This window comes from Leptonychotes weddellii, chromosome 11 (assembly GCF_054177405.1).
Source record: "Leptonychotes weddellii isolate Sample4059 chromosome 11, ASM5417740v2, whole genome shotgun sequence".
NCBI classification, from domain to species: Eukaryota; Metazoa; Chordata; class Mammalia; order Carnivora; family Phocidae; genus Leptonychotes; species Leptonychotes weddellii.
This window is the reverse complement of record NC_138379.1, coordinates 50,254,573-50,266,648: the sequence shown is the minus strand read 5'-3', so window position 1 is coordinate 50,266,648 and position 12,076 is coordinate 50,254,573. Positions and strand designations below refer to the sequence as shown.

Here is a 12,076-nt window from a genome sequence, read left to right as displayed (position 1 = left end):
AAGGGAGGGGTTTCCCCATGGGTCTAGAGCTGGGCATGGCATTTAAGAAAAGGAAAAAGTCAACTTCTGTCTGGGTTTTCCCAGATCGTGTCCTCCCCAGCCTCCAGGCGGACTTGGCCTCTGCTTCCAGGGTTCTGGGCCTGGCTACACAAAGCATGGTGGATGAGAGGCCCAGGGAGCACAGCTGGGCAGGGTGATTGGGAGGAGAGGCTGGAGGAAGAAGAAAGCAAATTCCAGAAAGGGGAAGAAAAAAGAGAGAGGGAAAGCAGCCTGCGGTGGAGGTGGGGCACTGCTTCATGTAACCTTCCACTGGAGAGACAGGAAAGGATGTGTTCGTTTCTTGTCCTTGTCACTGGAATCCCGTTATGGCATTTCTGAGTCTCTAGTCTCTAGACTAGTTTTAAAACTGCTGTTCAAACTACAAGTTTCAGTGCTGGACTCATTTATCTGAATGAGCCCCTGTGCTGAGATGGAGCAGGGAGCGGCGGTCAAGAAGCAGCCTGACCTAATGGGCATGACGAGGAGACAAACAGGACCTTTGGACAAGGAGACCCACAACCAGGTCAGGTGGGGAGGAACGAAGGGGCCCGCAGGAAAGTGGGCTTGGGCGGGGGGCCGGGTAGGGGCAGGTGGGCCTGTGCCCAGGTACAGAGGTGGCACTGGACAGAGCTCAGCTCAGAGGGAGGGAGCACTTTTCTCCAAGCCAGAGCCTCCTCAGAGAGGGAAGAACGATCTTCCCAAGGAAGCTGCTGGAGACAACAGGAGGTCGGTCCAGGAACCCCAGGTCTCCTGACCCAGAGAGTCTCTAGCCTCTCAGCTGAGCCCTGACTCCACTGAGGAGCAGGAGGGTGGGGGCAAATGTGGGGATGGCAGGGGAGAGGCACCAGGGCTGCTCCCTGTGTCCTCAGGGAGCCTGGTCCTTCAGGAGCATCCAGTGACCAGGAAGCCGGCAGCCCTCACCTCATCGGTGTCATCAGGAAAGTAGACCTTGTGGAAAATCTGGGTGGTTTTGTGCTGGATGGCCTCCACCTCCACCAGGTGTGGGGGGTACTTCCGGGACCCATTTCTGAAAACCAGGAGAGGGGTGGAGGGGCAGTCAGGAGCCAGCGGGTTCACGGGGCCATGGGGAGCAGGGAACAGAGGGAACTTTGGAGCCAGACCCCAGTTCTAATTCCTGTCCACCACTTCCTACCAGGTGACAGTCACTTAACCTCTCAGAGCCTCCAGCTCCTCAACTGTAGAAGGACAAGAGAAGAGAAGCCCGCACCCAGGCCTGAGGCGGAGGAGGAAGTGGGCTTTTGCAGAACAGGAGGCCGCAAGGCATGCAGCTGCCCTCCTGAGAAGCTGTGTCCCGAATGGGCCCTGCGTGCTGCGACCTGGGGCTGGCTGGCAGCTGCGGTACCCCAGGGACACGTCCCACCTCATCCCCAAGGGACACCCACAAGCCCGGCGTGGCTGGGAACACCTCCCCGCCCCTGCCCCGAGCTCTTGGCCCTCTGCCTCTGCTCTTCAGGGGCCGCCGCACCTCAGGGCTTTCTGGAGGCGCTGCAGGCAGTCGAGGGCGAGCGGGCAGTGCTTGCGGGACTGCACGAAGCGCTGCACGTGTGGCAGGAGGATGTTGCTGGGCGGGAAGAGGCCCGTGCACAGCCAGAGCAGCTCCCAGCCCCGCTCCTCGCTATACCTGCCGGAAGAGGCGCAGGCTCCAGCAGGGGTACACAGGCCAGCCGTGGGCCTGAGGACCCCAAGGGGCCGCACGTCCCTCGGCTCCTCACCGCGGCAGCACGTGCCTGCCGTGACCCACCTCCCCGACAGCCAGACCCAGGTAGTGCTACTCAGAGTGTGGCCGGCCAAGCCACACTGGGCCACACCGTCCCCAGCGACATGGAGGTCAGGTGCTCGTGCCAGAATGAAAGTCAGCTGTGTCAACCAAGCACTCTTGGTTCAGCTAAGATTCTGTTTCTTGGCAAGACTTTCCTATGAAGGAAGCAGTGTGTGATTTGTGTCCTGGCGGAAGCTCTTTAACTCATCTATCCTTCGAGTAGCACAGAGTTAGGCTCCATCAGGCACCACTCTGAGCTCCTTGGGCCTGATAGGAGAGAACCATTGAGGGCTTCTAGGAGGAGGTGGCATTTGATCTCGGTTTTGAGGGCTGAGGCAAATTCTGATACGCAAAAAAGGAGATAAATGCTGGCTGTGGGCATAGCATGTATAAAGGTTTGGCAGCGAGAAGTGATCTGATGTATGGTTCGATGGTGGATTTTGTAAGAGGTGCAGAAAATGGCAACGCTGAGGAGGGAGTTGGGGATCTGGGTGTAAGGGGAGAGGGTGGGGCTTCCCTCAGGCTCTAAGACTTCGCATGGGCCTGACTTCCGTTCCTGCCACGGTCCGGCCCAGCAGGGAGAAAGTGACACACTCTGGGACTCAACACCTTCAGCCCGTGAGGGTTTTCAGCCGGAGCTTCCAACTGCTGGCCCGCAGAGCGCAGCCCGCGCCAGGCTGGGACATGGGCTCATGGGTGGAACCTGCAGGCAGACAGTGGAGTCTGGGCTGGGGAGGGGTGTCTAGAGGAGGTTCGGGCAGTGAGTGGCAGGAAGTTTAAGAGGAGCTGGTGCAGTTAAACTTGGAGGAGGACAGATTCAGAGGGCGCAGCCACCACCTCTTGGTTCTTAACCAGACTCCCTTGGGCCTTGAGGCAGAGGTGGTCCATGAGGGGGCCTGAGGTCCCTGTCCTGAGTGATTTCGAAGCACTGCTACCTGCCTCGGGAGGGAGGGAGCTCCCTGTCATGGTGGGTAGCTGTGAGCACTAGTAGGGGAGGCTGCCCCTCACCCGCCTACCACTCCCACCCACCTGATGTGGTTGTCGGTCAGCTGCTTCAGGATATGCACATACACCTCATCCTTGAGAGGCTCGGCCTTTAGGGCGCCCTCAAAGATCTGGTCAGTGAGCTCGTTGACCGAGCGTGTCCTCTTGGATGGGTAGTCGCCCATGTACTTGAGCATGGGTGGGATGCCGTCAAGGAAGGGCTTGTGACCGATGGGGTGAACACTGACCCAGGAGGCCACTCTCTCTAACGGGGTCTGCCTCTAACCAACTGTGTGGCTCTGGGCCTCAGAGAAAGGTCCGACCTCCTGTTGTCTCCCCGCCACCCAGCTCTCCATGCCGACTGCCCACCCTCTTCTAAACTCCTCTGGCTACCTCCTCACCAGTGGTCCCACCCCACATCCAAAGTCCTCACAGCAACCAGGACGGACGTTCCAAATCACAAATCTGACTGTGCCACCCCGCCGCTTAGTGGCTCCTCGTGGCCTTAGGATGCAGTCCAAGCTTGTTAACGGGACTTGGGAACCCTTCATTAGTCAGCCCACATCTTCAGATTTTCTTCTAGGCCTCTGCCCTCCACCTGTGCTGAATCATTTTGTGATTCAGGGATTTGGGGCATGCTCATTCTGTCTGGAACACTCCCCACTCATCTCTCCTTTGACTGACTAGGGCCTGCTCAGTCTTCAGGTCTCAGCCTAGATACCCCTTCTTCCAGGAAGGCCATCCTGCCCTCCTCCAAGCCCACATCAGTTCTGCCCCATCACAGCACTGTCCCGATCAGCATGTCTGCCCTTTTCGGCTATAAGCACCATGAGGCCAGGGACTGGGTCTGGTCACAGCTATGTCTCCATGCCCGGCCTAGCACATGACACAGTATACATCTGTGAACCGAATGACGGGATCAGAGGAGACAATGGATTAGGCGGCCCCTGTAAGGGTAAGCCGCCACTGTAAGGTGCCAGCAAATGGATCTGCATCCCTCCACACTGCCCAGGACCCAACCAGGCCCCTCAGAAGGAAGGAGGTATCTGGATGAAAACCCTAGAGGCAGGGGCCCGGTGCCCCCCCTCCCCTGGGGTCCCCCTCCTTGGGGCCCCGGCCCTGCCCTTCCATGGTGCCCACCCCCACAGGTGTGGATATCAATGAAGGCCATGCAGGCCTCCTGCGAGAGCTCCTCGCTGCCCAGGATCTTCTTGAGCAGTGCCTGCTTGAGTGGCTCCCGTGTGTGGCTCCACAGCCGGTCCTTGCCACGGGCCTTGGATACCATCACCCGGCTCAGCGTGTGCTTGGGTGGGGGCCTGACACGACACAGTTGGCACTGACCCCCAGGTTGTAAGACCTGCCCCTCTCCTACCTGTGCATGGAGGCTGAAGGCCCCGTTCTTCCCTGTTGCACTGAGTGACCTGGGATGAGTCACCATCCCTCCCTGGACCCTACTTTCTCACCTAGAAAACCAGCCCTGCCCACCTCCACGGCCTCCTCCCCTCTGTCCCTCTCTGCTTTCCCCGCTCTGGCCTTGGCATGTGCTGCCTGCAGCACTCCTCCACCCGGGTCACCCCCTGTACAGCTCGGCTCAGATACCACCTCCTCCAGGAAGCCTGTCCCCTGTCTCTACCCCCATCCCCCAGCATCCCCGCCATAATGCTGGGCACACACAATCACAGCTGCCCAGTTTTGTGCCGAGCTCCCCACCGGGACTGTGAGTTGGTGAGGCAGGCACAGGCACGGGTTGTGAGTGCCCAGGACCCCACCTGGGGTGGCCACAGTCACGGTATCTTAAATGAAGGAAGAATAAAATGACACAAGAAGGGTCATCTCAGTAGATAGAAACTGCCCTCCTGCTCCCTGATAGGAGCATCCCAAGGCAACCCCACCACACTGACTAGAGTAGCAGAAGCCTATAGCTCACTCTCCTGGCCTCCCTCTACCCTTTCTCCATCACCTGAAATAGTCGTAGGAAAATTCCTCCAGCGTATAGGGCTTGGCGCGCACCTCAGGCTCCGCTGTCCGCAGCTGCAAGAGGCGGGCAACGTCCTGTCTCTGGTCAGGGGTCATGGTGACCAGGGCCTAGAGACCAAGAGACAGGGGGCTGAGGTCAGCTCTTTACCTGGGGCCCCTGGGATCAACATGGTGAAACCCAGAGCCTTCTGAACTGGGGCTGGGAAAGACTGCTGCCATGGGGTTGACCCTCACCCTATTCTGACCCTGGGAGCCCTCCATCATGCTGGACTCAGGATCATTTCTTTAATACCCTGTGTCTGAACCAGGTTGGGTCAGTCAGAAAGCCTGGATGGAGCAGGGAGATGTGGTATGAGAACAGCCCAGTCAACAGAGTCTAGCTCAGCAACTGTCTGGAAAGCCAGGCTCTGAGTCTTCAGGGCTGTGATCCAGAAGAACCACGGCCTCCCTTCCAAGCTCTGCTCGCAGGCAGTGCGAGGTGATGCTTTCCCTTCCCCACTCTCCTCGTATCCCTCGCCCCACCTGGGGTGAGGCCCGGGCAGATCCTCATCTGATGCAGTTTCTAGGCCACTTGCCACCCAGCACAGGTTTGACAGCTTCCCCAGCTTGAAGTTTGTGGTCCTGTAAGACCCCCAGACCATCTTCACAGGAACTGCAGACCATGAATCTATTATAATTCCTCACTCCATTTTACAGATACAGGAAGAAGACAAGGAGAGGCCCAGAGGAGACTCCCATCCATGTGCCATGCCCAAGCCACATACCACAATCTCCCGCGGTGGCATGGTGACAGTGGGCATGACATACACGCAGTCGGTGGGGAAGTCCCCACGCTGCCTGGTCCTCTCATTGATGCCGTTGGCCCAGCCTGAGTTCATGACCTGCTCTCCTGTATCATGGTCCAGGATGATGAGGTCTCCCTTGGCAAAGCTGAGGAAACCTGACTCCTCCCCTGCTGGGCAGCAGAGGTGAGCAGGGCCACATGGGGGAAGAGAGAGAGAGAGGCTGGATTGGAACATTTTTATTTGGGTTGATGACCTATAAGCTGTTCCTCCCCACTGAATAACTGAGGCCCTGTCGCTCTCATGTCTGCTCACTGGTCACCCTGCCTCCACCTTGCCACAACCCTTCACACAGACATGGCCATTGGAGCGGGCCATTCCCCTGCTCACAAGCCTTCCATGGCTCCCCATTGCCCTGGGGAGAAAGTCCACCCTCCTCAGCATGCTCACAGGGCTGTTGTGGGCTGGGTTTCCTGACTTCTTCCCCTTCACTTCTCACCCTTCCCCTCTTTCCTCCCCATTCCAGCCAAATCACACTATCTGCAGTTCCCAGACACGCCTGTTTTCTCCAGCCTCTGTACTGGGTTTGTGCTCTCCTCTCTGCCTCAAACACTGTGTCCACACCTACCTCCTCCCTGAACCCCAGGCTGCATGGGGGCCTCCTGTCCAGACTCCCCGAGGCTCTGGGCTACCCTGGTCACTGCACTGTCACAGGGATTCTCACTGTCTGTTTCCAGCCCCTCTCCCTGCTGAGAGGAGCACCAGGGTCCGTTTTATCTCTGTCCTTTCCACGCTCTGCCCAGAGCCTCGGAGGCCTGGGGCGTGTTCAGTCAGGGTAGCTGTTAACTGCTGTCATCATGTGAAGGTGGTGGGTATTTGGAGACTACTGAGGAGGAACCCCTGATGTCACCTGGAGAAGGTGACAGGTGGTGAGTGTGGAAGGAGCAGGAGAGGAAGATTCCCCATGGGGCACAGAGGGAAGGTATAGAGTTTGGCTATTGGTCCAGGTGGAGCCGAGGTATCTAGGGAAGGGTGGTAAGAGGCGCTGGCGGTCTTGAATGCTAGGCCAAGGCCAAGGTGTGTGATCTGCCTGATGCCCCTGAGCCCCGGTGCCTGGCGGCCTCTGCCAGGAGCCACTCACCAGGGTTGGGGTTGTCCTGCAGGGCCACCACGTACTTAGACCTCTTCCGGAGCCCTTCCAGGAAGGTGACCACTAGGTCACGGATGTCCTCAGCGTTGCTGGAGGTAAAGGTGTACTCATCCCCTTTGATGGTAGCCAGCGTGAAGCTGGGGGCTACCAGTTTTGCTCCCCTGCAGGACCAACACAGAGAACAGGGCCCAGCCGGGGTCAGTCCTGCCCAGCCCAAGTGAGGGCCAGCCCAGGTCAGAGCAGCCTGGCGCGAGAGCAGGACACGGCACTCCCTGAAGGAGGCCGAGGCCAGCCCAGTGAGACCCGGCCCACCCCGGGTGAGACATGGCCCTGCCAAAGTCACACATGGTCCGGGGCAAGGCCTGGAAGGGCCCAGCCTAGTTCCCTTTGGCTGTCTAATTCCTACCCACCCTTTAGATCTCAGCCTAGATACTGCTTCCTTCAGGAAGTCCTCCTTGCCCTCCCACAGCCCACATCACCCTGGTCCTTGCTTTAAAATAGCCTGTTCAATGTCTATCTCCTCTCTCAACTGAAGGAAGCTGCAAGAGGGCAAGGCCTATCACCCTGCATCCCTCTGCCTAGCACATGCCTGGTCAGAGCTGGACATGCCCGGCCCCAGCCCACAGCAGATGCTGCCCAGACACTCCCCCATAAGCCTGGGATCAGGGGAGGGCCCGCTGGGAACACCAGGCTATTCCAGGAGCCCCCACCACCACTGCTCTAGCGCGCCCGCACCTTTCAGTTTCCAGAGTTCCCCCACCGATTGTTACATTTATCCCTCACCACTGTTACCAAAGGCAAGTATTAACAGCTCTGTTTCAGGGATGAGGACATGGACATGAGTCCCACCCGGGCCCCTGAATCCCAGGCCAGACCCTCTTTGTACACACTTGACAGCCCCCAGCTGTCCTCCTAGCCACCCACACCCATCTCTGAACGCCATTAATACCCCATAAAGGCCCCTCGGCCCCGATCAGGAGGAAGGCGCCTGGGCGGTCCGCACAGTGTGGTACAAACTGCTCAAGCACATGGGACCAGGACAGGTGACTGGATGTCTCTGCACCTCAGTGACATCCTCTATGAGGCAGCGACTCCCTGTCAAAGACCCCCAGGACCCCCAGGAAAGCTCCAGGAGCCCTCTCCTTTCCCATCTGTCTGTGTCTCCATCTGCCCCTCCTTACTTCAGACGGTGCTGAGTCAGAACACTGGGCTTGACACATCCCTGCCGCTGGGCTTTGGGCAGCGCTGGCCAACCCCCTGCTCTGCACTGAAGGGTGGCGCGGGAGGCGCGGGAGGGGTTGCACTAACCTACTGCTGGACACGGCCATGATCTCGGGGAAGGACAGCTCCAGGAGCACCTGCTCCTGCTCATCCACAAAGTAGACCCCCGTCCAGTTGACCGCCACAATAACGTCATTCTTGGGGAGGCTGGGGCCTGGAGGAGAGACCAAGGCAGCGAGAGGGAGGCAGCCCCACTCATAGCCCAGCCCTTCCCAGTCCTCATGCCCGCCAGGGAGGTAGCAAGGGGGAGCATACGGATATCCATTTTACGGATGGGGAAACTGAGCCTCGCAGAGTGCAACCTCCCTAACCAGTCAAAACTCAGAAGTGCAGTGGGAAGAGAGCACTGAAATTGGGAAACTTGGTTGGAGTCCTAGCCCAGCCTCTGGTCTTTGTGCAGCTCTGGAAACGACCCTGCCCTGGAGTGAGATGGGCTATGGGGAGGGGGTCGAATGAGCCCCAATATCCCCTCCAGCTAGATATCTGGTGATTCTGTGAAGCCCAGGACCAGCGCAGGGCCTAGCATGGAGCAGATGCCCGGTCATTCGGACCCGAGGATGGCGGAGCCAATGGCCCGTGTGGATTTGTGTCCGTTATATATCCACGCTCTGCTTCAGAGTCAGCCCAGCCTTTCCTCTGGGCCGCCTGCTTCTGTACATAGCAGGTGCTTAGTTATCTTAGCAAGCATTTCGTTGTCTAACCCAGAGTGTTGCTGAGCGCCTGGGCTGGGGGCAGGCAGGAGCCACCCTGCTCACTGACCTGGCACGAGCAAGCAAGGCCGCAGGCAGGAGCCGGGCTCACTGCGGAGTCTGGCTCAGGCCATCCCTTCCTCCTGCGGTGGGCTGGAGCCATAGAGTGCAGGGTGGGAGAGCACGTGGAGGAAGACGGGGAGGCAGGAGGGCTGAGGGGGTACCTGAAAATTTGTAGGCTTCATAAAACCTGGAGAAGAGCAAGGGCCACTTGAAGCGGGCATAATTGACCACATCCTCTTTGACCTTCTGGGCATCAGTTCTCCTCTGGGCATAAATCCCCTGCAGAGGGATGGATGGGGAAATAGATATCACATGAGCTCTGTCTGGAAATCCAATGTCTGTGCCCCCCAAGCCAGGAACGCCCTCGAACTGAGGTGCCCTCCTGGGCACCGTGGCCTTGTCACACCCCATCAGCCCACAGCCACCCCCATCACTCCATAGGTCCCACCTGCAGGGAGCTCCCAGTTCAGCTGCGACAGAAAAGCCCACGATTCTGGCCGGCATGCGTGCAAGGCCCGAAGTCATGGGTGAGCAGGAGGCATCTGGGTAGGGGCACGTGTGTGGCTGAGCAGGGGTGTGTGTGCCACACCAGGAAGAGGGGTGGGGAGCAGACACGTAGGAGCCAGGCCACACGGAAGTGTGGACGAGGCAGCCACTGTTAGGCTGGGCTGTTAGCAGAACCTGACAGCGAACCCGGGAGGGAGGAGCTGGGGAGGGCTGGAGTAGCCAGGGGCTGATGCAGTGCTGCTGGAGGAAAGCCCTGGCATTTGATTACCTAAAAATAGCCCTCAGAGCCCTATTAACAACTCGATGGGGTTCGAGTAGAACTGGACGTATCAAATTGAACTCATGGTATTTGTCATCTCTGGACACCGACATGGGCAAAGACGCACGTGCATGCCATGTGCTGAGAGGGCCGGAAGCAGGGCCCTCCCAGGAGGGGACAGGGGTCAGAAGAGACTGCGTGTGCAGACACGGAGAGAGAGGATCATCAAGCAAATGCAGCACAGAACAACTAGTAAGTCTGGGTGAAGTGGAGGGGTATACGGTTCCAGGTTTTGGAACTTGCAACTTCTCCATAAGTTTGAAATTGTTCCCAGATAAAATGTTTTTACCCCTTGGACCCTAAAAACCATGCTAATTCATAGTTGTACACTCTATGGGAAGACTGGCTCCGGGATATGGGACACACAGGCCAACAGGCTCTGGTCCAAGCTCGGTTGTGGGCTGTGAGGGGCAGAGACCACCCCTGTCCTCTTCATGGCTGTGTCCCCAGGGCCTGGTGCAGTGCCCAACACATGGCAAGCACCCCAAACAGAACCAATTAATGAAGGATGGCAGCCGGCCCAGAACGTGCCAAGTGCATGATGGCAGTGAACTCTGAGGAGGCCCTGGAGCGGGGCGGGGGGGGGGACTCAGAGGGATGGAAGCTATTTGGGAGGTGGAATGGATGGGCTTCGGCAGCTGACAGGGTGGGAGAGTGAGGGGCAAGAGGTTGCCTGGACAGAGAGACAGAGGGGTGGAGGGAAAACATGCATTGCTTCTGCAGGGGCCTGGAGGGGAGGGGAGGGAAGGGCCTGGCAGGGGAGCCAGGCCTAGATGTAGGGAGGGTGCAGGGCAGGTTCCGAGACGAGGGGAGGCTTGTGGGCAGCTCACCAGGGAAGGCAAAGAGTTGGGTGGGAGAGGTACATGGGGCCCCTGGGTTAGGGAAGAGGGCGTGTGGTATAGAAAGCTGAAAGACTGCTGGTCTGCAGAGCCCCCGGGAACTTGTGTGCAAAGACGACTCTGGTCTTACACAACCAGGGCCAGGAGGTGGGGAGGCCCGTGGGTCCAGCAGCCAGGCCACCCCTCCTCTAGCACTTGGGCAGGCCCCTTAGCTTGGAAGAGAGCCACTCAGGGCTGGTTATGAGCCTGGGGCCTCGAGCAATGGGGTCGAGGGGTCTGTACCTAAATTTCCACAAGCAGGAAGTTGGGCTGGAACTCTTTTAGGCAGAAAGGAGGATGTGCTTCCTAGAAGCTCTCCCAGCATGCACCAACAGTACTGAGTCGCGGCTCTAGCAAGCGGCTGAGGCTTGCTAGAGGGCCAGATGATGGGGACTGGGCATTTGCCCCTTCTCTGCCTGGGGCAGTACACAGCAGCCTGGGGCTCACTGGGGCTGTGGCAGCGAAGCCCTTGGACCCATGGTTTCTCTCATGAGGCTCATGAGCCCCTCCTCTAAGACCCTGCCCTGCCCTCCTACCTTCTTGTGGGCAGCAATGGCCAGCTGGGCCCACTTCTCAAGCGTCTTCAGGGGCGTGATCTCGCGGGCAGGGATATAGGTGGGCACGAGGTTTAGGAGGCGCTCCAGGATCATCTCGGAGCCATAGTCCACAAAGTACTGCTGGGAGGCCAGCTCAGCCAGGTCATCTTCCTAGGCGGGGAGGGAGAGGAGGGTGCTGTTCACACACCCTCTGGGAAGCCCTTCCAGACCAGTGAAGCCCCCAGGGCCCTGCCTCCTGCAGCTGTCGACCCCGGGGTTTGGGAAACTGCTCTCACTGATTCCCCAGAAGTTCTCGTCTGCTTGGTGGAACCATGAGCTCCGCAAGGACAGGGCCACACCCCTGCCTTGTCCTGGGTGCCCTCAGCACCAGCACCGAGGCGCACGAGGTGACCCAGAGAGGCCGGCCAGCCCATCGGTGATGGGTCAGCCACCACATTCCTGGCCCGTGAGCCAGCGACTGGGGCCGACAGACTGCCCTGGGGAAGGGGGGACCTGGGTCCTGCTGGCACTGTCAGAGGGAGGGGTGGGCAGCACATAACCATCTCCATCACCACCCCACCCTGGGATGGGCCAAGTAGTGAGCACCAAGGAGGCTCTGCTGCAGAGGCTTTAGAGGGCCAGATGATGGGGACTGGGCGTTTGCCCCTTCTCTGCCTGGGGCGGTACACAGCAGCCTGGGGCTCACCGGGGCTGTGGCAGAAGGGGAATAGAGAAAGGCTCTTTGGTGCCTTGAAGGCAGTAGATGTTTCCCAGCCCGTTCAAAGCATTTCAGAATTTTGACAACTGATATGGATATACTCACACTTGTGCGTGAGTATCAGCTCACCACCATTACCACCAACACCATTTTCACCATCACCAACCTGGCACCATCCGGGCCACCAACCCCGCCCAACGCCAACACCATCCTCATCATCCCCACTACCATCGCTGCCTCCACTGTCCCCACCGCCATCACCAAGCACTCCCTTCTTTCCATCACCTCCACCCTTAATCCCCATCACAATCGCCAACAGAATCTTAGGCACCACGAGAACCATCACCACCACCATCCAAAATAAAATAACACA

At 58.7% G+C, this 12,076-nt stretch overlaps 1 protein-coding gene across 1 annotated transcript in view; it reads right to left on the bottom strand.

The window, feature by feature from the left end:
• Nucleotides 1-25: 25 nt before the first annotated feature.
• Nucleotides 26-12,076, bottom strand: part of MYO7A (myosin VIIA) — a 70,823-nt gene continuing 58,772 nt past the window's right edge. The window contains exons 32-41 of the mRNA XM_081797330.1: nucleotides 10,986-11,156; nucleotides 8,907-9,024; nucleotides 8,021-8,147; nucleotides 6,704-6,873; nucleotides 5,545-5,735; nucleotides 4,764-4,888; nucleotides 3,962-4,119; nucleotides 2,849-3,002; nucleotides 1,526-1,681; nucleotides 26-1,066 (exon numbers count right to left, since the gene is read on the bottom strand). Coding sequence (XP_081653456.1) covers nucleotides 922-1,066; nucleotides 1,526-1,681; nucleotides 2,849-3,002; nucleotides 3,962-4,119; nucleotides 4,764-4,888; nucleotides 5,545-5,735; nucleotides 6,704-6,873; nucleotides 8,021-8,147; nucleotides 8,907-9,024; nucleotides 10,986-11,156 — 1,515 coding nt within the window. The 3' untranslated portion in view covers nucleotides 26-921. The remainder of the gene's footprint in view (nucleotides 1,067-1,525; nucleotides 1,682-2,848; nucleotides 3,003-3,961; nucleotides 4,120-4,763; nucleotides 4,889-5,544; nucleotides 5,736-6,703; nucleotides 6,874-8,020; nucleotides 8,148-8,906; nucleotides 9,025-10,985; nucleotides 11,157-12,076) is intronic.